The sequence below is a fragment of the Sapajus apella genome, unplaced genomic scaffold, assembly GCF_009761245.1.
Source record: "Sapajus apella isolate SASKATOON/1434 unplaced genomic scaffold, GSC_monkey_1.0 scaffold22, whole genome shotgun sequence".
NCBI classification, from domain to species: Eukaryota; Metazoa; Chordata; class Mammalia; order Primates; family Cebidae; genus Sapajus; species Sapajus apella.
Window position 1 is genome coordinate 20,576,658 of NW_022436962.1, and position 26,028 is coordinate 20,602,685.

The 26,028-nt window shown below is 36.7% G+C and overlaps 1 protein-coding gene across 6 annotated transcripts in view; it reads left to right on the forward strand.

Moving 5' to 3' along the window:
• The window catches only part of SPATA17 (spermatogenesis associated 17), a 208,397-nt gene that overhangs the window by 123,892 nt on the left and 58,477 nt on the right, over positions 1-26,028 (forward strand). For all 6 annotated transcript variants that reach the window (XM_032289249.1, XM_032289252.1, XM_032289251.1 and 3 more), the window contains one exon: positions 20,988-21,120. In XM_032289249.1, the coding sequence (XP_032145140.1) occupies positions 20,988-21,120 (133 nt within the window). The remainder of the gene's footprint in view (positions 1-20,987; positions 21,121-26,028) is intronic.

Sequence of the window (26,028 nt, forward strand, 5' to 3'; positions counted from 1 at the left end):
GAAGTTGCTCAATTTGTATTTTCCATGGAATATTTGTACATATCTTCAACTTCCACGGTGTTGCTGATGACCTTTTGCCCTGAAGCTTTCAGAGATTGCAAAGTCTTTCTAGATTATCAACCAATCAGAAACAAACCAGTTGGAAATGCTAAAAAAATTTCTTATAGGTTCAAAGCTATTATATTTTTTGCAACTAAGCTAAGTATTGGTCTTCAGCCTAAGAATGATTCCATTATTAGAGTTGAAACACTGATTTTTTTCATAGATTCTTCTGAAACCATTTTGGTTTTTGTATACTGGATAATGCATTATTGTGTCTTGTGTGGCAAAAGAAATACTAGAAATGTAGGTTTTATATTTTTGCAGATAAGAATTCCATGACGTATACTCCTGTCACAAAGATGCATGGTTTGTTAACGCAGAGGGTCCTTTTATCACGAAACCAAATTTACCTATAAGGAATTAAAAGTAGTATATCAGGAACCTGCTATCTAGACCTAGGAAGGTAGAGCTTTCATTTCTAATTTTAAGGACTCAAAGGGTAGCATTATATCTGACAGTTTAATACATTTGGTTCTTTTGTTTTCATATGATTATGAAAATTGCAGTGTGTTATAGTATAAGTAGTACGAACTTTGGAACTAGATCTATATGAGCTCAAATCTTAGCTCCATTAAACAGCAGTATAATCGTAGGTTAGTGATTTGGCCTGCCTGAAACTATTTACCTCTCTAAAGATGAAGCAGAAATGTTACCTTAAAAGGTTGTAAGGAGGATTGAAAGAGAAAATGAATATAAAGTGTCAGGAACATAGTAGGGTCTTCATAAAAGAGAATTATTAACATGCTTTGTATTACCACAAATGTGATTCTGCATGTAAGACATCAAAGAAATGATAAGAAATCACAGATTCCAAAGGTGGGCTGGATTTTATCCCCGAGCCTGGAGAACCAGAAGTTGAGGAGGCAATGAGCAGAGCTACACCACAGCATCCTAACCTCATTAAAGGCTTCTCTTTATGCGTCTAAAAGACAAATTTTCTAAGTGTATTAGTTTGCTAGGGCTTCCATAGCAAAGTACCAGAAACAGATGGCTTAAAAAACAGAAATGTACTGTATTACAATTCTGGAGGCTAGAAATCCAGGAGGGAGGTGTCAGCAGGGCTGGTTCCTGCTCTGTAACAATCTGTTCATGCCTCTACCTTAACTTCTGGTGGTTTGCTATCAGTCTTTATGTTCCTCATTTCTAGAAGCATTCCTCTGATCTCTGCCTTCCTCACATGGTGTTCTCCCTGTATCTGTGTCTGTGTACAAATTTTTCTTTGCTGTAAGGACACCATACATATTAGAGTAGGGACTTACCCTACTCCATTGTGACCTCATCTGCATGTGTTACATCTGCAGTGACCCCGTATTGGTCCGTTCTCACACTACTATAAAGAACTACCTGAGACTGGGTAATTTATAAAGAAAAGCAATTTAATTGACTCACAGTTTCAAATACTGTACAGGAAGCATGGCTGGGAGGCCTCAGGAAACTTACAATCATGATGGAAGAGTGAAGTGGAAGCAAGCACATCTTCACATGGTGACAGAAGACAGAGAGCAAAGGGGGAAGTGCCACACTTTTAAACAACCAGATCTTATGAGAACTCACTCACTATCTTAAGAATAGCAAGGAAAATCCACCCTGATGATCCAATCACTTCCCAGCAGATCCCTCCACCAACAATGAGAATCATAACTCAACATGAGATTTGGGTGCAAACACAGACTCAAACTATGTCAGACCCTATTTCAAAATAAGGTAACATGTTGAGGTACTGGGTGTTAGGAATTCAACATACAAATTTTGAGAAAACACAATTCATAACATTGAGTTCCTAATTAACTGTTAGGAATGACAAAATGCTTCTTAATAATCACAGGCTGGTAGGTTATAGCTGTTAGTTAAACATCTTCTTTAAAATAAATGTAAGAAATTGGACAATAATAATACAGACATAGAAGATAGATTACAGAAGTTTTTTTGGAAGTCATTTTAAAGTTTTATTTGTTCTTGTTTTTAAGGGAACTCCTTCAATTTTCTCATGCCATCTCAGAGAAAACTATTTTCCTTACTTATCTGCCTATCCTTATGAAGCCAGGAATCTAAATAAGCAATTAGTAAATGATTATAAAGCCACCCGTATTTGGGAAGGTCTCATCTCATCTAAATATTGTGAGAAATAAAAAGGATTACTTATTGACTCAACAGATGTTTACATGTCAGGAATAGTTCCAAGCTCTAGAGACACAGCAGTGAATAAATTAGACAAAGCCTCTACTCTCGTGAAACTTACGTAGCTTGAAACCAAATCAGAAAACCTAACAAAATTTTTAGCGAGATTTACCAAGTACTTGATAAATGGTCACGTGTGTGTAACAGACAATGTGTGTATTTTTAAAATGTCAAGTTTTCTCTGGTCTCTGATGATCTAGGAAAGCATTCTTGATAGACAAAAAACTGAGTTGAATCCTGCAAAAGACGTTTGAAATTTTGATAGAGAAAAGAACAGAAAGTAGCCAAAAGTAGGTTGATGATATGAAAAGAAAAACCATGGTAGGAAAAGTTGATGGAAAAATGACAAGACAAATTTGATAGGCTAATGTTTATATAAGAGGGCGAGAGAAAGAAAAATTGCAAAAAAGTTCAAGGCCAAGGAGTTGGTGGTTTATCCTCTAGGTAGTGGAAAATTATTTATGGTTTTTGAGAGAAAGTGAATGGTATAAAAATAATATTAATTTGATTGGGAGATAAATGTACTTGAGAAGAATATCCTAGATGCAATAAAATCCATTAGGAAAAATATTGCAGTAATTTTGGTAATAGCTAAGTGGTTAGAAATAAAATGATAGAAGGATTTGATCTTCTCTTTCTTCTTCTTCCTCTGTATAAACTTTGAATGGTTGCTTCTATTTGACAGACTTTACCACCTCTATGCTGATGATTACCATTCTAAATCTCTACACCCTTGATCCTACATTTCAGATTTACATTTTTGGTTGCTGTCTTTGTTTGTATCTCCACCCGATGTCCTAAATGCAATATATAACACACTTTCCTGCTTCTTTTGTTGAGTGTGAATTGTATCACCAACTATCTGCACAAGCTAGAGATTTGTGAGTTACCTTCTCCTCCAGCATCACCCACATCCTATCAAGTTCTCAAGTCCTTAAGTGTTTCTCAAATTCAGCCTCTCTTCCCCTTTATACTATTACTATCTTAATCCAGGCTTCTTAGAATTCCTTAACTTTAATTGCCGTAAAATGCCTTCAACCTAGTCTACCTAGTCTTACTCCCACTCAGTGTATTCTACCACACCAGCACTAAAGAGATTCAATTATGCTATTATTATTCAGCTAAAATGCCTTTCAATGGCTTTTTATTGCCTCTAGGATAAAGTTTAATTTCTTATTACAAAACATAGTTTCTTTAGGATCTGATCCAAGCTGATTTCTTTAGCTAATCTTTGTCATATTCCATAAAGAACTCTGCTCCAGAGATACTGAGCTGTTTTCATTCTTCTTTACGTCCCTGGCTCTCTCTTGTTTCTGTTAGAAATTTTCTACTTCCTTTGATTTGGGAATCTCCTCAAATCCATTTAAAAATCTAAAGAAGAATTTTTGTATCCATCCAAGAATTTTTGGTTACATATGCAATTATATGTATATTTATTATTTCTTTATTAAAATATGACAAAATCTTATATATACTTCTTATTTATGGAATATGGTGATCAGAAAATTTGGGGTTTAAAATTTCAGAAGGGACCATTTCAAGGAATATTTCCAAATATGAAATGAAACCATGAAAGTTGCTTAGATAAAATGGAGAAAAAAGTGATTATTAATAACAGGTAGAGGAAAGGGGAGGCCGTAATGGTACCAGAGCTACAAAAGTCAATGTTTAATTTACCCATTAAGACAGCAGAAATGGAATGGAGTGGACAATTATAAATCATATGATATAGGCTATAATATAGGCTTCACTATAGTCTTATGAGAGGTGTAAAACGTCGTGTACATTAATATCTTCTGTTAATTGTAAACATTCTGGCTTAATACAGGAGACTATAATTATATGCAAAGTACAGTGGATTTAGGTTATTACAATAGAAATGAGAACTAACTAGTTTCAATTAGTTTTCTGTTAGGCATAATAATCCCTATTGCCCTGCCAAAGAATCCGCATGTCCTAATCCTAGGAACCTGTGAATGTTACCTTATATAATAAAAAGGTCTTTGTAGATTTGATTAAATTAGGGACTTTTAGATGGGCAGATTATCCTGGATTATCAGAACGGGGCCAGTTTTGTAATGGCAAAAGTCCTTAAAAGTGGAAGAGGGAGGCAGAAAGAGATTTGACTCCATGGAAAGAGGTCAGAGTGATGCAATGTGAAAAGGGTTCAGTTTACCTTTGCCAGCTTTGAAGATAGGGCATGAGGTCCACATCAAGGAATGTAGGCCCTTCTCTAGAATAAAAGGCAAGGAAATGGATTCTCTTCTAGATCCCCTAGAAGGAATGCAGTCCTGTCAACACCTTGATTTTAGCCTAGTAAAACCTATTTCGGACTTCTGACCTCAAGAATGATAAGTTAATAATATTGTTTAAGCCACAACTTTTGTGGTGATTTGTTATAACAGCAAAAGAAAATAAATGCAAGTGTTCTTCTAAAAGGTTTTCAAATCAAGAAGCTACCTTGCTAAGTGAGACTTTGGTGTTTAGATTAATTACAATCCTGAGCTACATTTGAGGAAACTCCTTAAATCCCTAAGGATTTAAGAGTCTTCTACAGGTTTAAGGTACAGACATCGAGGAATTAAAAAATATGCCAGTGACTCGAGTTTTCCTATGAAGAGGAGTTCATGATTAAAGCATATTGTAGCTATATTTTAAACTTATACAGGTTTTCATTTAAGAAGTTGTGTATAGAGCTCAATAGCTGTCTCTACATTTTTTAGAAAAATAAAAAGTATTAATTTACTGATAGGTATTCAGAGTAGGTGAAATGAGAGACATCCATAAACATTTAGCAGCATAGCAGAACTAATAACTCTATTTCTTGAGCTCCTCCACTTGCTGGAACTAATATCTATGAATCTAATGTGCCTTCATTTCTCTCTTTTGCAACCTAGCTTAGATAGGGGCCTTGGTAAATATTGGATCTGGTAATATTGTAAAACCAAAATGGGGTCCATTCACCCACCACAGTAGAACTCATATACCCACACTGAGGTTTTTGCAGTGACAAAAGGAAGGCGTTTATTGCAGGGCACCAAGCAAGAAGATTCGAGGAAGCTCATGCTTAAGACCCAACCTCCCCTATGGCCTGCAGGTAAGAGTTTTTAAAGGCAGGAGTAAATTTCAGGAAAGCAGAAGCAACAGGCAAAATCATTAATCAGTATATGGAGGTCACACATTGGTTTTGGCCTAAAAGAGTGGGATATCTTGAAGCAGGAGCTTACAGATGTTAGGTAGATTTAAAGATCTTTTGATTGACAATTGGTTAAGAAAGGGAAGCTCTGTTTAAAAATTTGGGGTCATGGCTGGGTGCAGTGTCTGACGCCTCTAATCCCAGCACTTTGGGAGGCTGAGCCGGGCGGATCACTTGAGAACCAGGAGTTTGAGACCAGCCTGGCCAACCTGGTGAAAGCCATCTCTACTAAAAATACAAAAAATTTAGCCAGGTGTGGTGGTGGGTACTTGTAGTCCCAGCTACTCCAGAGGCTGAGGCACAAGAATCGCTTGAACCTGAGGGGCAGAAGTGGCAGTGAGCCAAGATCGCACCACTGCACTCCAGCCTGGGTGACAGTTCTGCTATGCTACTAAATATTTATGGGATGTCTCTCATTTTACCTACTCTGAATAACTATCAGTAAATTAATACTTTTATTTTTTTTAAAGACGTAGAGACAGCTATTGAGCTGTCTATTCACAGTTTCTTAAATGAAAGCCTATATAAGTTTAAAATATAGCTACAATATGCTTTAATCATGAACTCCTCTTTATAAGAAAACTCCAGTCACTGGTGATATTTTTAAAATCCTCAATGTCTATACCTTAAACCTGTAGAAGACTCTTGAATCGTTAGGGATTTAAGGAGTTTCCTCAAATTTAGCTCAGGATTATAATTAATCTGAACACCAAAGTCTCACCTAGCAAGGTAGCTTCTTGTCTTCCTGTCTCAACATTTAAAAAAAAAATAAAATTGGGGGTCAATAGAAAAATGTTAACCTGTTAGAGGGAATGACTTCCCCCCAGCTCCTTATGAAGGAACTTACAATAAAGGGTGATAAAGTTTAGTCTTCACTTCTCCCTTATCTGGGGTCTAGGTGCCTGCAGATCCATTCAGTGAGCCTGAGCCCATGAAAGACAACTCAGGGACCTATGGTAAGATGTTACCTTTAGTTTCTATAGAAAAAGCAAATAGCTGTGGAACAAGTTACTTATTTATTTCTGGGGCTAACTAGGTGCTTGGATTTCCCTTGAAAGGGACTCAGGATTTTCCTTTACTTCTGTGCTTGGTGTCCACAGGCCCCTAAAAAAGGGGAACCAGGCTCCTTTGCAGTAAACAACAGTAAACAGTGAGTAAATTACTCACTTCTAAAACTTTAAGTATTTTTTTCTAATTAAGTGTAAGTATCATTTTGTGGTCATTACCATAAGAAAAATGTTGTAGGAAAAGTTAAGAAACAAGATCCAAATAACAGTTTTTAGAAAGGACGTTTTAAAATGTGCTATATGTAGATGAGCATTGGTTCTATTTATCTTTAAAGAATAGTAAAAAGAACATTTAACGTATCTCAAAACTTTTCTGACTTGTGTGGTTTCTTCGACACTTTAGACCTTTACAATTTGCATATTTTCTGAACTGTTATTGTATTATGATAGAGATTATCATATATTTTCAGATAATGTTTTCTTAACAATTCAACTTTTATTTGTAACTCTTCCATTTATTTTAATTACTAGCACAGTGTGCAACATTTATTAATCAGCAGAGCCTTTTTAAGTTAAAATACTAAATTAACCCCATTAACACAGAATACTCCAAACAAGCAGTAATAGGAGAGGTAGTTACTGTGCAAATCGTATTATACATGCGGGTGCTCTAGGGCACAGTTAAGCATGATTACCCTCTTTTGATCCAGTATTCCTCTGCCTCTCCCAGCTAATTTCCAGTGGAAATTTACAAAGTGCTGCCTTCGTTTTTCCAGCTTAATTTTTTAAATGAAGTTCTGGTACTTTATAACACTGGGGATATAGATAATAAGCCTGTGTATAATTAAGAAGTTCTAGAATTTGTCTACGAAAGAGCCCTTTATTACTTTGGCTGTATAGTAAGAACTATGCTCTCTTTTTGTCCGCTGTTTCTCTGAAAGAAAAAAAAAGTGTTTTTTAAGTAAATGACCACAGGATACTAGAATTCTGTTCTTACAGACACCTGTGTCTAAAGAAGTTTAACATTTAAAAAATCTATATAATTTGATAATTTGGAATACTTTTAGTGATACGCTTGAGAATATGTACTTTTAGTATATACAATCAGACAAGTCATTAAAAAGACACTTTTAATATTTGGACTTTATGCTGTAGAGACATTCATAAAACCAGTTTTAGGCCCTGAGTGAAAGGTCAGATAGCTTGCAGGTATCACTTTGATAGCCATGGAGATGGTTTAGAAATGGGAGTCAATGGGGATGGAGGCCAGAGTCACTGGGGCCATGGTCCAGTTAGAGGACCATTGTCACAATCCAGGTCAGAGATAAAGAGGACTTGCCATAGAACTGAGACGTTGGTCATGGAGGGTAGAGAAAGGTTGACAAACTGCTTTATAGGTAGGATCCTGTAGCCGGGAGTGTCTAATTTTTTGGCTTCCTTGGGCCACATTGGAAGAAGAAGAATTGTCTTGGGCCATGCATAAAATACACTAATGATAGCTAATGAATTTTAAAAAAACACACAACAAAAAATTTTATAATGTTTGAAGAAAGTTTACAAATTTGTATTAGGCTGCATGTGGCTCGCAGGCCTTGGGTTGGAGAAGTTTGCTATAAACCCTAAATCAGATTTAGGGGCTTGCCTGATATGGTTTGGATGGTGTGGTCAGGCACAGATGCATTTAGGATCACTGTCTCAGAGCTTTCTTACTCTCAAAGAAAAAAGATCCATTCAAGGAAACTCAAGAAACTAAGGTGATGTTTAAAAGATGCATTGAGGAATTTTATAGAGATATAAAGACCTAAAGAAGAAGTGGACTAGGATGAGAAGGGGGCTGTGGGGACATGGTGTTCTTCTTTCAGTGGCATCCCTGCTTCTTTCTACTGACTAGCTTATCTGATGATTCCTAACTCAGAAATTTTCTTTCCCATCAATCTTTAGCTTTCACTTAGTTACCACCCAAGCCTAATTCAACATAACCTTCCGTCTGCAGAACCCACAGCTACTTTTGTTTTTCAGTGCAAATTTCTGCGAGAGAATCTGTTTTGCTCAATTTACGTTACCAACTTGGCTCACATAAGCCATAGACTTGGAACACAATAGACAATAAATGAGGGTTAAATTATAGGATGTGTTAAATTACCATACTATTAGACCGCAACTGTGGTCAAGGGGAAGGTTTATCACATTATATCAAATACAGTTTTTCTGTGGGAGTAGAGCTACAAGCAAGAATCTTCTCAGATTGAGAAGAGCAGGGGCAGGAAGGTCCTCTTATGCCCTGACTTGATGGCTTCTGACTTAGGTGATTGGCTAGAGGGTGATGTTCTGACTTACCTAAGAAAAAATATATAAGAAGCATTGCAAGTTTGATACCATGGAGGATTTGGAAATGAGTTTAACTTGGAGGCAACTCTATTTGAGGTTCCTCTAGTGTGTCAAGGTAAATATCCCTAGTGAACATTTTAAAATACTGTTTTTCAGTTCAAGAATGATATTGTATATTGAGATAAAGATTTAGAAATCATCAGTTCAGAGGTAACAGTTAAAACCTTGGTGATGGACTAATCCCCCAGGAGAAACTTACAGAGAGAAGATTACAGATTTCTAGGAATGGCTTTGATGTTACGGCAGTAGTTTTTAGTCAGGGTTGCTTAACTGTATCACCTTGAGGTTTAAAATTACATGCATATGAATTCCTAAGTCTCAATCACAGATAGTTTGGTTCAGCAGGCATAAATATTTGCAAAATATGCCCAGGTGATTCGAATGCACAGTTCTTGTTAACAGTCATTAATTTAAGATATTGGCAGATAATAATGAGTCAGTCAAGAAACAGAGACAACAAGAAAGAACCAGGAGTGATTGTGCAAATTAAACAGGGTTGGCTACAAGGAGGGGATGACCAGCTTGATGCAGAGTTCAAATACAGTGAAAACTAAAAAGGGTACCTAGGATTTGGCTGTCAGGAAGTCATTCATTAGATTTTACTTTCCCCCGTAACTATCACCTAGTTGTTACTTTTCCTGTATTTTCTTTGGATATTAACGCCACATTAAGCCTTCTATGTACTGTAGAGTCTGTAGTCTTCTGTTTAAAAATCATTGCGTTACGTCTTTGGTACAGTTACAATTTCTTAAGAATAACTAATGGTGATTTGGTGATCTCATACAAAATCTTGAACAGTAATTTAAGATATAATTTATCTTGTCAGGGACCTTAAAATCATTGACAGAGCTAGATACTCACTTTAAAATTCCAAACCAGAGATTCCAAACTATTAGCTTGCGAGCTGCATATAGCCTCTGAGGGTGTTGTATTTGGATCCCACAGTATTCTAAAAATTAGATAAATTGAAAATTAATTAAGAATGGTAATTAAATAATTTAAAACTCCAAATTTTTCCGCTTATGGCAAAAATTAGGAGATCTAGAAGGAGCAGGCTCACAGTCTGACATGGCAGCAGTTGATTAAAACTTGGATTCTTCAGTTTACATCCAATTCATTTATGTTACCTGCCTGGCCCTTCAACAGAAAAATCAGAGAGCCTTGTTCTGGATGATAAGCTTCTCAACAACAGAGCTCCTGACTTACGTGCTACACTTAGCACAACAGTTGCCAAACAGTAAGTGCTAAGAGGTTTCTTATGTATTGAATTCTGACTCTTGAACTTGAGCTAGGTTTTGCTCATTTTAGCCTAATACATCAGATCACAAAAATCATTCTCACTAAAAACAAGTCAAGCCAAAAAATGAGGTAAATTATGATTTCTCTTCGATGTTTATTAATGCTACACTGGAAGTCTCAATGATAGGCCTATATTTTCTTTTGTTATTTTTACTATAAACGTGATTTTCTAAACTCTTAAAAAACTAGTCTTAAAACTAATGTTACAATGAGTTTTTTTCAAATAGATTTGGGGAAATATTGCATTGAAAACACTTAAATGGATTTTTGGCACAGGGCTTATCATTCTTAAATATGCTTTTATTTGATGTGAACATCAAAGAGGGGAAATATCATACAGTGAATAGCATTTTGCAAATGTATTCTTCACTCAGCAAATATTATTGCATGCTGACTATATGCCGGGTACTACTTAGGCATTGGGAACATAGCAGTGAACAAGACAAAAAAAAATCCATCTTTTTTTTTTTTTTTGGAGACAGAGTCTCACTCTGTCGCCCAGGCTGGCGTGCAGAGGTGTGATCTCAGCTCACTGCAACCCCCGTTTCCTGGGTTCAAGTGATTCTTCTGCCTCAGCCTCCCAAGTAGCTGGGACTGCAGGCACACACCACTGTACCTGGCTAATTTTTGCATTTTTAGTAGAGACAGGGTTTTACCATGTTGGCCAAGCTGGTCTCACACTCCTGACCTTAGGTAATCCTCCCACCTCGGCCTCCCAAAGTGGCGGGATTACAGGCATGAGCCACCGTGGCCAGTAACAAAAGTCTGTTGACCTCATGGAGCAAATGGCCTAGCTGGCCATGAGTCCCTTCATCTCATCCCCAGAACGTAGTTTGTAATACACTGCTCTGGGTATAATTAGATGTATTTATTGCCACCTTAGCCACCTTATTTTCCTCCTTAAGTATACGTTTTTGTTTTTGTGGGTTTGTTTTTTTTTTTTTTGAGACAGGGTCTCACTCTGTCACCCAGGCTGGAGTGCAGTGGCATGATCACTGATCACCACAACTTTGACCTCCAGGAACAGATGATCCTCCCACCTCAGCCTCCCTAGTAGTTGGGACTATACCTTCCCCCCACCATGCACAGCTAATTTTTGTACTTTTTGTAGAGATGGGGTTTCACCATGTTGCCCAAGCTGGTCTCAAACTCCTGAGCTCAAGTCCACCCACCTTGGCCTCCCAAAGTGCTAAGATTACAGGAGTGAGAAGTTAATGTTTTTAAGTGATTTATATAAGTCCTTAAAATATCTGAGTTCATCATTTTTAGCCATTCTTGAAACTTTGTTAGTTTAAAACATTCGATGTAAATGGCCTGAAAGAAGAGCCTATGTGAATGCTATTTAGCTGATGCCTTTAACTTTAGTATCTTTTAGCAGAGGTTTTTAAAAACATTTTTCACAGTCAGAGGAAAATAAAGTGAACTCTGCAAAATATGTATCAGAAATTTGTTACATAGATGTAATGAAACTACTGAGCCAAGATGATTTGAAATTGTTAATAATAATAATAAATCCAGGGAAATGTATTCCTCTTAAGCTAAGAAGAATGTAAGGAAAATGGAAAAATATCTTTCCAGTTAAATTTAGAAGCTTGCAATACAAGCTTACTGTTTAGTTGAACAGATAGTCTTGCCACTTGCATTCTTTGTATTTAAACATCACATTTCTGTCTCCACCCTGGGGGTCAAGATATTGCTGCCTAAATAGTTCATGGGTTTTAAATTTGTGCTATGAAGTCTACTTTAAGTATAAAATACTGTGTGCATTAAGCTCTTATAGCTATGGTTTGTCCTCAACCATAAAGGGAGTCTGTCTAATTTCTATTTCAGATTGTTGCTCATTTTATTAATATTGTTTAAAAAACTCCACTAATGTCAGCTATATTTTGAAATCTGTTTGTATTAATGAGCTATATATTAGGTTTACCTCGACATTTAGGTAGTTAATACATAAAGTACAGATAGTTTTTATTTTTTGTATTGAAGGTAATGAAAAATAGACTGCTATTTATTTGCTGACCTTTTTCCAAAACTCAGACCGTTCTGTATAATAAAGGACAAATATTCAACATCTTATAGCCATAACATGGTTTGTTTTTTTAGAAGGGGCAAAACTATTCATTAATAATTATACTTACTACAAGTGTAAAACATGTCTCATCCTATTTCAAATACTGTTGCCAAATAATTTGTGTATTTACATGTTCTTTCAAAATGCTTTGCCTTAAAAAAGCCTATGATTAGTTTTTTATTTTATGAAAACCAGGTCATCTGATGAGATCAGACATGAACTGGTTATAACTCAGCCCCTCAGCCCTCAAAACATTTCTTTCTTTCTGTTTTTTTGAGACGGGGTCTCACTCTGTTGCCCAGACTGGAGTACAGTGGTGTGATTTTGGCTCACTGCAGCCTACGCCTCAAGTGATTCTCCTGCCTCAGCCTCCTGAGTAGCTGGGATTACAAGCCCATGCCACCTCACCTGGCTATTTTTTACATTTTTAGTAGAGATAGAATTTTGTCATGTTGGCCAGGCTGATCTCGAACTCCTGAGCTCAAAGGGATCCACCAGCCTCGGCCTCCCAAAGTGCTGGGATTACAGGTGTGACCCACAGAACCCAGCCTAAATTTACCATTTTCTATATTATAATAATGGTTAAAATATTAGAGTTAATAGTAATTTTTGAGCAGGTGTACTTTTATAACATGAACATTTGCTGTTTGTGGATTCATTTATTAGATCCAATCAACATCATTTATCCATATTTCCTCTTTATGTTCTTTCATCAACTCTTTCCCAACTTTTAAACAGGTATCTTTGCTTATCAAAGCAAGTTTTGTAGACCAGAGTACAGAATCCCTTCCCTTAATTAGTCTACAGTGGAAGTTTTCTATTTCTTTTTTCTTTTTCCCCATTTAAATAATTGTTCTGTTTGAACATTACAAAGCTCTTACACCTTGCCCCTTCTGTGGCAAGTATTTTAGATGGACCTTTTAAGCAGACTTTCTGGGGTGACCCCTAGCAGTCACTCCTATATCCCTGTTTAGGAGTTGTGTCCTTCCAATGCTGTTATGATTGGAAGGAGGAGGCTGCCCATAGACTAACATCTTTATTAATGAAGCTTGTGATCTTTTGAGAATGTGCTAAAATTCTGCTATAAGAACAGAAAAAACAATTGACATAATTCCTAGTTTATGTAATTTAAAAAATAAAACTATTGATTTTCTAAGAGATTCTTTGTCATTTATTACCTCAGCAGTGCATGCTAAGAAATAATAACATCCTACAGTCACTCTTAAGGTAGTTAGAAGTGAACTACTACTTGAACATAAGAATATTGAAACAATAAAATTCATAAGACCTTGTTTGCTATTTTATTATATTTTCTTGTCTATATAGGATAGGAGGTTTTGAAACTTGAAAAGTAAATAATTTTATCCCTACTTGGAGAATAAGAAAAAGTATATGTTTCTCTTTTCCCACCTGAAAAAGTGAATGTGTCAGTAGTCACTTACTGTGTAAGAGTTCTGTATTTATTTTATAATTCATAGATACAAAATCTCTTCCAATAGAAGGTGGAAAGTGTCAGATTTGCCTGGCATCAAAGGATCATAAGGCTGTAATTCAGCAACAGAGTTTACAGAGAGGAATGTGATAACGGGCCACCGCCTTGATCCCCAGTCTTTGTTAGCCTTTGTGATGCTGTGGCCCAGTCAGCCTCTCAAGGAGAGAACCAGTGTAGCACCTCAACAGTGGTTATAGGGTGTGACAGGAGTATCTGCAAGTGGGCTAATATTCTCAGTTACATAGAGTTCCAACATCCATCATAGAGATGTTAAGTAAGACAAAGTGAAACTGCTGAAACTTAACGTGTTCTAATAGACAGTATAAGCACCCTGGCAACAGCATTCTATTTTCCAGGCTACTAGGCTACATACTTACAAGAGCCCACATATGTTTTCCAGTCTTTTACCTCTGAACTTCTATTCACATGGATCCCTTACTTGCCTCCTCATCCTCAATTCCCATTTCTGTCTAATGGAATCTGACCCGTTGGTTAAAGCCCAGGTTAGATAGTGCCCTCCGTGCTCTCTGTTCTCATATGCTTCTTTTATTGCCTTTACCCTAAAAGCTTCACCTCCCCCTGTTCTACCCCCAACTCCCACTTCATACTGTTGTAGTTATTTGTCTTTTTCCCTCATGAGATTTAAGGGTCTTTGGGCATCTGCTTATTTACCTTTTTATACTCATAGTGTCTAATACAATGTATTGAACATATTAGTTAATAAGACATATCTAGTGAATTGAATTAACTGAATCAAGTCACCAAGAGTTTATTATATACTTAATATTTGCTTACCTAATGCAGATGCAGAACTGAGTATCCCTTTCAGTATTACAAGGCCTGTCTCTAGGAGAAGCGTAAGCCTCCCTTTGCCTCCCCTTTCCCACCCCTGCCCCCGCCCCATTCCGACTTTCTCCAGCAGGGCTGCTGTCATCCATCCTACAAGGTATGGTGGTTCCAGTGGTAGGGTTCCCTGTCTTAGATTGTCTCTTGACCTCTTGGGAGATTTAAGTAGTAAGAATGTCACCCTGGATTTGCTCCCTTTGGGGAGAATCCTTAGCTGTCTCTCCCTTTCCTTTTACTTGCCAGTAGGGAAACAGTAAGGCTATTCTCCCCGGAGAGATAACTGTGCTATCTGTAAGCTCACCTCAGATTTTTGCTATCTGTTGAGATGCTGAGGGCAGGTCTAGGAGCAGTCCTCACGTTAGGATGTGTTGGATTGGCGGAGTGTGGTTTGTTCATGCCTGTAATCAGAACACTTTGGGAGGCCAAGGCAGGAAGATTGCTTGAGCCCGGAAGCTTGAGGCCCTCCTGGACAACATAGTGAGACCTCATGTCCATTTAAAAAATTTTTTAAATAAACAAATAGACAAAGTGCAGGATTATACAAGCTCTGCTATAAATTTTTAGAGAAACTTGTTTTGGTTTGCTGTTTCTCCTACTTCTATTCTAGATGAAAGGACTATTTGTATGCTATTGTATAGCTCATTGGAGAATGTATTGCAGTGTGGAATTCCTGACTTGTAACAGAGTATCCCTTTATCCTGTTTTATGTTTAATACATATATTGCACTGGGCGTTCTTCCACTAAGAGGGAGCTGATCTAGAACATGTTTGGTGTCTGAGACTTATATGTTGCATAGGCTTGTGTTGATATCTATAAATCTCTATCACTGTGTCTATTTTGAAATAATTTACTTAAGGCAGAATCTACTGCAGATTGTATAACTATCCTATTGGGCAGTCGTAATTCATGCATATGTAAAAATAAACAAAAATGTTTTACGGTTTCTATCAATCTGTAATATATTATTGTCCACGGATTGGTGTGTGTGTGTGTGTGTGTGTGTGTGTGTGTACAAGACAGAGTTTCTCTCTTGTCACCCAGGCGGGAGCGCAGCAGTGCAATCTTGGCTCACTGCAACCTCTGACTCCTGGGTTCGAGTAATTCTCCCTACCTCAGCCTCCCGAGTAGCTGAGGTTATAGGCACCCACCACCACACCTGGCTAGTTTTAGTTTTTTTTTTTTTTTTTCCCAGTAAAAACAGGGTTTCGCCATGTTGGCCAGTCTGATCTCTAACTCCTTACCTCAGGTGATTTTATTGTAAAAGATTTAAATAATCAAATACTTATATTCTGCATCTGACCATTGTAATATTTTTCCGGTTGTTTGTGTCAAATTTCCTGATTTTTTTCTGTATGTGTTTACCATCACAAATATTTTGAGTTCTCACAGTAAGCTGAACTTCATCTATAACAATCCTAATGGCATAAATTGGCACCATTTTCCTCTAGAGAGTAGTTATGTCTGTCTTACTTGCGCTATAAGATGCTACTGATCTAGAACCACTCTAGTCCCCTTAGAAAGTATTGGCTTAATATGAGAGTCTCAGGTTTCCCTCCCACTCCTATGCCATCAAATCTTCTGAATTCATCACATGTGAGTATCTGCCCCAAGGTAACTTGACTTTGAAATTTGCTTGTAGGTGACTCCTCATTGTTTTCTCGTTGTTGTTCTGTATCGTTTTGTTTTGAGACAGAGTCTCACTCTGTCGCCCAGACTGGAGTGCAGTGGCAGGACCTCAGCTCACTGTAACCTCTGTCTTCTGGGTTCAAGCGATTCTCATGCGTCAACCTCCTGAGTAGCTGGGACTACAAGTGTGTGCCACCATGCCCGGCTAATTTTTTGTATTTTTAGTAGAGATGGGGTTTCATCATGTTGGCCAGGCTGGTGTGTTGAACTCCTGACCTCAGGTGATCCGCCTGCCTCGGCCTCTCAAAGTTTAGGATTATAGGTGTGAGCCACCGGCCTAGCCTCTGTGGATTGTTTTCATGAACAATCTTGTCTCCACTAAGGCTGTTTGAGATCTACTTTGTTGTCTTCACAAGAACAGAATTTTCTAGGTATGTTGAATCCATTTCAGTTTCTTCAGCATTCCTTTTTATGCTCTAACTCACCTACATTTATTTGCATATGTGTTTTTTCCACCTAAAGTAGCTTTCACCAGATTCTTAACTTGAACCCTACTTGCTTTTCAGTACTCAGTTCTGGCATACACGGTCTGGGAAGACAATTTTTGCCATACCTGCACAGACACATGTATGCAAACACAAATCTTCCTCTTTGCTTTAATTGCCTGTTGTCCATACAACCATTATAAAACTTATCACATTCTGCTTGTGTTTATTATCTCATTTCATACCCCTACTAGAAGGTGAATTCCTTTCAGTACTTTCTAGAATTCACCTTCTAGTAGGGGTATGAACACATCACACCACACCGGGCTAATTGTTAAAAATTTTTATTAGGGACAGGTGCGGTGGCTCCTGTAATCCCAGCACTTTTGGAGGCCGAGGTGGGCAGATCACAAGGTTAGGAGTTCAAGACCAGCCTGACCAATATGGTGAAACCCAGTCTCTACTAAAAATACAAAAATTAGCTGGGGGGTGGTGGCGGGTGCCTGTACTCTCAGCTACTCTGGAGGCCGAGGCACGAGAATCACGTTAACCCAGGAAGCAGAGGTTCTAGTAAGCTGAAATTGCGCCACTAAACTCCAATCTGGGTGATAGAGAGAGACTCCGTCTCAAAAAAAAATTTATTAAAGACAAGTTTTTACTTTGTTGCCCAGGCTGGTGTTGAACTCCTGGCCTCAAGCAATCCTCCCACCTTGGCTTCCCAAAGTGCTGGGATCATAGGTGTGAGCCACCCTGCCTGGCCCTGTATTTTTCCAAGTACCTACAATATAAATTCATTCGGAGTTGTTCAGTGAATAAATATTTAGATAGTAGAGAAATCAGTGTCAGCTGAGTGGGTAGATTAGGCTGCCTAGGAAAGCTGGATGTTAAAGTGGATTCTGAAAGAGCAGTAGTGCATGGATCAGCATTTCTGGAGGAAGAGCATAAACAAAGGCGTAGAGGTAGCATGGGAGAAGAAAGACAGAAAAGGCCTCAAGAGAACAGCAGGTAGGGAGTGGTTGAACAGCCTGAGCAGATCAGGTGCATTGGGAAAAAGCCTAACAGCTAAGTTGGAGAATTTAGGCTGGATTCAGTAGGCAAGAGAGGTGCATAATTTGAAGATTTGAATTACCTGGCAGTGAAATAAATGCATTGATGGAAAACCTAGAGTTGTGAGGAACAATAGGAGGACTTTAAGAAAAGGGGGAAAATGAAAGAGAGTTATATGGTAGAAAAACAATGAATGTAATTTGTTAGTGTTCTTATTTGGAAAATATATATATGTATATAATAATAAAATAATATTAAGTATACTCAGAATGTAAAGACTTTATATAAAATGGACCTATATTTTTGAAAGCTAATTGACTATTTCTAATTTTGCTTCCTGAGACCTCCACCAATTATTCTGTAACTGCCCAGACATTCAAGGTGTTACTTGTTTGTATATATACCACTGTATCTCAACATTACTTTCGAGAATTTTTGCCAGACCTGTGTCTTTGATACGACTGTAAAAAAAAACAGGTATATGCATATATTACTCTTCTTTAACATGAAGTTCATTTAATTGAAAAGTACGTACTATAAGCATAAACACAGCTGAATATACATTGAAAACTGGTAAAAGAACATAGTTTTAAAGTAATTGATAATTATGTAAAATTTTATTATAAACCAAAGTGATTTTTTGAATGTTGCTATTTATACTCTATAGAGTAACCTGATTTAAGAATTAAATAATTTTTCCTAATTAGAAGATCAATGTTACTTACAGATTATAAAATATCTAGATATTTTTGAATGTATATACATGCACATATGTATGTATAATTAAGAATATGCATATATGTTACTTTCATGAAATATGATGACTAAATGAAAGTAGAGTTAATTCATGAGCAGGGAAATACCCAGTGTTCCAGCCTTGTCTTCTCAGCCATCCATTCCCTTGAGAAGGCAAATTTTGTTCAGACATAAAAGAAAAATGTACTATTAAAATGCAATTCAGAAGTGATAAAAATTGTAAGTGCAGCAGCAGGCTCACAGCACCTCCTTTGTATACTCAGGGACATTGGGGCCACATTAATTTTTGTGTGTGTGATGTCCATCCCATGTGTGAATTAGCACTGGAAGGACCATAATCTATCTTATATGAGAGCTTTTTTCCCAAGAGCATATGTAATACATGCTTCTGTAACTTTGTATAATTCAAAGCTCTGTATTCTGGGTTTTTTTTTTTTAATAGTGTTAGAAAATATTTTCTTAGGAAAAATATTAAGAAGGAATTTATTAATATTAATAAAGAAATTGCGGAGAGATATTAAAATTGATGAAAGAATGCTACTTTTTTCTAAGTTTATTAAATGCCAAAAAATAATTTTCAATTGAATTTAGATTTTTGAAAACACCCTCCTTTGTCTTAACTAAATGAGATCATCTGCATGAAAATTTTGGCAGATAGTAATGGCTCAATAAATATATGTTCAACCTCAACCTCTTTTTAAAGTCTGAATTTTAGAATATTTTTCTCAGGAGAATGTTTTATTTTTCTATGTATAGTTTTTTATTTTCCAGAGCTTCCGCTTTTCTCCAAATGGTTTTTTAATCTAAAAAAGCATCCAAATTTTATTTCATTAATACCATATCTCCTTTGATTTTATGCATTAAAAATTTCTGAATTTACCCTTTTGCTGCATTAGGATGTCTTTTTCTTCCAGCTGATTCCTTATGCTTGGATTTGTATCCTTCTTCCATGTTGATTATTTTCCCGCTGCTAATCCATTCTTAAGTTTCTATTAAAAGAGGAAATGTAAAAATTAGATTAGAAACTCTATGTGTGTAAAAGAGTGGCTTTTTGGCAGATTTTATTTTACTCTCATACAGCCTTTTAATCAAAACATCCCTAGATTGTTGATAGTTGAACTCATTTCTCTGGGAACTGTCACATTTTCTGAAGATGCAATCAGGATATAAGTCCAAGCTGCCAGTGCACTTAAGAGATGAGCAAGGGAAGAGTTCAATGGGTAGACTTTGGGTTAAAATCTACATATTCCATTTGGTGCTTCCCCTTGGCCTTCCTCTGTACCTGCTTTCCTTGAGACTAGAGCTTCTTGGTGTAAATTTTTCTAAGAATAGGTTGTTATGGATACATGGACTGGGACATGGACCTGGGGATTTCATTACTGCTTACATAGACTTGCAATTGTTTTCAGCTTCATTTTTTCTCTCACTTTCTGCAATAACTGTAGATTTAGTTCCAGAATCTTTCCGTGGTTCTTCAGGACAAACTGCCCTGTTTCTCTTTGACATCTCACTCTTTCGGCACTTAGATTTCAGCTCTCTTAACTCTTTTGTGTCATTTATGAATTCCCTATCTTCCTTCCACCTGGTAAAAATTAATTGGTATTTTCAATTGCTCTTTCTTATTTTCTGTTGTATTTCTTCTTACAGAAACTTTTAAAAATTTTTCTTTACTCTTATTTCAGTGTGTTCTGTGAGGTATCTGGGTTATACTGAAAGCATGAGAGTTTTTATATGGGTTTTAAAAGTTTGGTCTTTTCTGTTGATGATAAAAATATCTAAAGTAATGATGATGATGATGATACCGATTGCTGCAGCAGGTTGTTTTGATTTTTGTGTCTGCTTTTAGCACCAACATTATTTATTGGACACGTTCTTTTCAGCCTCCATGTTAAATACCTTACATAAATTAAGTTGTTCATTCATTGTACTAAACCTATATGGAAGTCAAGGCTCATTCAGGTAACTTGCTCATTCAGGTAATACAGCTAGCAAAGCAGAGCTAAGATGTGATTACAGGTCTGGCTGACTTGAAGGCCCCATTATTCATAACTGCTGCCAATAATGCTACCATTATTTAAGTGACTTAAGATTAAAGAAAGCCTACTTCAATGAGAATCAACTGTACTGGCTGTCCTTTTGGCTTAGAGATACTATTTTTAAATTAAGAACATTTTCATTATATGATGAATTTTGAGTTTTTGGCATAATTAATTCATAAATGTATTATGTAACACCTATCTATATAAAATACTTGAGACTCACAAAAATTCTGTGAAGAACATTTTAGTATCTCCATTTGCAGAATAGAAAATAAAGATGAATAGAAACTATAACACAGATGCTCAGTGGCAGAGGTTGAAATGGAATCTGGGTATTCTGATTCTAAATCATGTATCATTTTCACTGCACTATAATACTTCTCCAAATCCTTATTTTTAAAACCAAATGTCTCTAGAAATCAGGTTAATAACATCTCCTAAATATGTCTTTCAGGTTTTTGCCATTTTCTTCATACCATAAAAATGAAAAGTACATCCCATCAATGCATTTATCAAGCAAGTACAGTCCCATTTCTCACAAAGAACAATTCCGAAGTGAAGATCCTAAGAAATGGATCTGTGACAAGGTAAGTTAACAAAACATTTTGAAAAGTTACTCCTTTATTTAGAAATGCACATTAATTACAGCAAATATAAATATTCTTATTACAGTTAAGACCTTTACGGTAACAAAATTATTTATAGCTGTTTTAAGTAAAGGTGATACTGCTGACCTATGTAAGATTTTTTTTTCAGTATTACATTCTCAAGTTTTATGACTTAGCTGCCCTAGGATTAATGGCATGGATCATTGGCATTGGCATATAACCAGGGTCAGCGCTTGAGTATGAGGTCCCAGAATGGAGTCAAGCTAACTCTCGGGCATGGAGATCGGAGCTTGTTTGCTCTCTCTCAATCTATGTGTATATATTTATAGATAGATAAATAAAGGGAGGTAGAGAAGATGTGCATTATATAAAACATGATACATAACATACATTTAGCATGCACATATGTATATGTGCAACTCCTGAGTGTCATATGCACTTTCATAACAGGTACAGGACGTATATGTGGCACATGTGTGATATACTAGTCTGTACTCAGGTTGCCACAACAAAGTACTGTAGTATATGTGGCTTCAACCATAAACATTTATTTTCTCACAATTCTGGAGGCTAGAAGTCTGTGATAACTGCCAGTGTAGTTTCGGGTGAGGTTTTCTTCCTGGCTTGTTGGCAGCTGCCATCTCCCTGTGTGTTCATATGACTTCTTTCTGGGCAGAGAGAGAGAGAGCAGGCTCTCTCATGTCTCTCCCTGTAAGGGCACTAATACCAAAGGACCAGGACCGTATCTTCATGACCTTATTTAACCTTGATCACCTCCTTACAGGTTCTATTTTTAATACAGTCACACTGCAGGTTAGAGTTTCGCCATATGAATTTTAGGAAAACACAATTCAGTTCATAGCCTTCATTCATGGCCCCCAAAACTCATGCCCTCTTGAATGCAAATATATTCTTTCCACCTCAAAAGCCATAAGACTCTTAATTCATTCAGTACCTACTCTAAAGTCTGAAGTTTAAAGTCATATCTAAATCACAGGAACATGACAAGGATGCCCACTCTTACAATTGCTATTCAGTATAACACTGGAAGTCCTAGTCAGAGCAATTAGGCAAGAGAAAGAAAGAAAAGGCATCTACACTGGAAAGGAAGATGTAAAATTGTCTGTTTGCAGATGACATGATCTTAAATATTAAAAACCCTAGAGACTCCACCAAAAGACTGTTAGAACTAATAAACAAATGTTCATAGGTTTCAGGACACAAAATTAACATATAAATATTAGTCGCATTTCCATACACTAACAGCAATTGTCTCAAAAAGAAATCAAGGTAATAATCCCATATAGGAATGAATTTGACTAAGGAAGTAAAAGATCTGTACATTGAACACCGTAAAATATTAATGAAATAAATTAAAGAAGACACAAATGAATGGAAAGATATTCTGTGTTCATGGACTAGAAGAATTTAATATTGTTAAAATGTCCATACAAACAAAGTAATCTATTGAGTCAATGCAATTCCCATCAAAATTCCAATGTCATTTTTCACAGAAATAGAAAAAATAATCCTTGGCCAGGCATGGTAGTTCATGCCTGTAATCCCAGCACTTTGGGAGGCCAAGATGGGCAGATCACTTGAGATCAGGAGTTCAAGACCAGCATGCCCACCAAGGTTTCAATTAGGATGAATAGTTCTGGAGATCTATTATACAGCATGGTGACTAAAATTTATAATATATTGTATACTTGAAAATGACTAAGAACATAGATATTAAATGTTATTATCACAAAACAGAAATAACTATGCTACATGTTATGGATATGTTAATTAGCATGATTGTGGTAATCATTCACAATGTATATGTATATGTGTATCACATATATGCATATGTGCACTGTAAATATATACAATTTTTATAAGTCCACAAAAAATACATGAGAAGATGCTTAACATCACTAATCATCAGGGAAATGCAAATAGAAACCATAATGGGATATAACATTCACATGTTAGAATGGCTATTAACAAAAAGACAAATGATAACATGTATTAGCAAGGATATCCTGTGTTCATGGACTGGAAGAATTTAACATTGTTAAAATGTTCATACAAACAAAGTGATCTGTTTATTTACTGCAGGTGTATTTAATTTGTCAATTACACCTCAATAAAGCTGTGGAAAAACAAAGAGCTACCAAGAAATACCATATCATCAGATATGGGTGAAACATGCCTCATCTTGAGGCAAACTTCCTCTCTAGCTGTGAACCTGTGAAACCAGAGAAGTTATATGCTTCCAAAACGCAATGGTAGGGCAGGCATAGAGGAGACATTTCTATGCCAAAAGGGAAAAAATGGAAAAAGGAATGGATGATGTGTCCTAGTGAAGTCTAAAGCCTAAAAAGCCAAATTCTATTTGATGTTAAGACTTGAAAATAATCCTTTTTTTCAATGTTTTGCTCCCCAGTTCCTCGGGGATGGCAGGGTCACCCTTATGGCTCTGTGGGTGAGGCAGATTCTCTCTGCAAGGGCACTGCCCATGTGGCTCCCTGTAAAGGTGGGTCCTGCCCTAGAGGTGCTGAACAGGATCATCCTGCCCTGCAGAAACTGGAGAGGCAGCCCACCCTTTGAAACCTAGAAGGAAACACTCCTGCTCCCTGGGCCTCTTTCGAGAGTAGCAGCCCCATTGATCTCCGAAACCCTTTAGGGGTATTTCTTCTTTTTTCTTGAATAGTGGTCCAGTCCTTGTAGAATCCAAGAAGTCCCAGAATCTGCCTTAATTCTATTCTGCTTTCTCTGTACCATTTAATTCAAGCTCTTAGTGTCTTAGCTGGTATCATCTTATCTCTGTTCCTGGCTTCTGTCGAGAGAGCTGATGAAGTCCCTGAGTCCCATCATCTCTTTATCTATTAGTCAAGAACTTTTTCTAGGTACTGGAAGTAAAAAGGTATATAAGATATTGTTTCTACCATGTTATGTGTTTCTTTAGCAATATGTTTCTACTCTAGCTCAAAACCTAGCACTCAAGATTGTTGTATGACCTCATTTAATCTTACTCGCCTTCTTAAAAGCTCTGTCTCCAACACAGTCACACTGAGAGTTAGGCTTCAACCTATGAGTGGCGGTGGGAGTGGGTACAAAATTCAGGCTATACCATGTAACATAGATGTTATATATGCAACATATGTATAGCATGGTGACTATAGTTAATAATAATGCAAACATACATATACATATTTATCTTTGTGCTGAACTTACAGATAGGAAAAAAATGAAGTCATGTCCTTTGCAGCAACATGGATATAGCTGGAGGCCATTATTCTAAGTGAATTAAGGCAGACATAGAAAATCAAATACTGCATGTTCTTTTTTTTTTTTTTTTCTCTTTACATGTTCTGACTTATAAGTGGGAGCGAAACAATGAGTACACATGGACATAAAGATGGAAACAATAGATACTGGGGTCTGAAAAAGAGGAGAGGGAGGAAGTGGGGCAAGAGTTGAAAAACTACCTATTAAGTACTATGTTCACTATTTGAGTGAAGGGATTAATAAAAGTCCAAACTCCAGTATTACATAATATATACATATAACAAATCTGTATACATACACCCTGAAATGAAGAAAAAAAATAAACATATAAAAGGAAACCATATTACTATCTAAGGACATTCCTAAGAAAGTTTGCTTTTTTGAAAACATTTAGTGTAATCATCATTACACTACATATTCTGCAAAATTTAAATGTTATGGTTCATTGTATTATGTTTTATATCTCTAGCTTTTTAATTTAATTTTTGGCTTAAAATAAAACTTTGAATGGATCTGAATAAATAGGTTAATGTATGCGTATATTCCTTGCCCATATTATAATTCAATAAGGGCTTCAGAATTAAGAACATTAGTCAGAAAACATGATATATAAAGGAAGAAAGAAAATAAATATTTCTTAGCTGATTTCAGAATATATTTTACATCTTAAATAAAAATGTCTGAATTGGGAAAACATGTCTTCGGACATGTTTCGGAATGTAGTAAGCAAGTTCTTACTATGCACTTAACCCGTTGTTTCTTGTCGGGAGAAAATATAATGTCTTTTCTTTCCCTCATAGATTTGTAGTTGAGATACCTTCCTGAAAAGTTAGATTAACAGAGAAAAACTCAGCTGACGTGTATTAACACATGCTGTACCCATCACATGGGAGAGGCCTCAGTTCAAAAGTATTTCTCTCTCAAGGCAGTGGCATAGGGCCTTGCATAGTACTTTAATAAAGAGTTATACATTCTATATAGTGACAAAACAAAGAATACAGTATCTCTAGACTTCCAAAAAGCAGGAAAATGTGGGAAGATACATTCGTGGAAAGAGCAAAGTCTCCTCCAGGATCTTCTGGCACCACTGTCTCTGAGTTCTGCTTCTGAGCTGATAAGCAAGTGTTGTAAAAGTGCCTGCCTTTAGGTGGGAAAGGCAAAGAAGAAGCGCAGAATGTGTCCCTGCATTTTAACCTTATTCTTCTTTCTTCTTCTTTTTTTTTTTTTTTTTTTTTTGAGATGGAGTCTCGCTCTGCTGCCAGGCTGGAATGCAATGGCACGATCTTGGCTCATTGCAACCTCCACCTCCCGGGTTCAAGCGATTCTCCTGCCTCAGCCTCCCTAGTAGCTGGGACTACAGGCCCATGCCACCACATCCAGCTAATTCTTATATTTTTAGTAGAGACGGGGTTTCACCATATTGGCCAGGATGTTCTCCATCTCTTGACCTCATGATCCACCTGCCTCAGCTGCCCAAAGTGTTGGGATTACAGGTGTGAGCCATCACGCCCAGCCTAACCTTCTTTAGCTCAGTGATCCCCAGTATTTCAGAGAGGAATATTTTTGTTTCCTTCACTAACAATTAAAACACACACACACACACACACACAC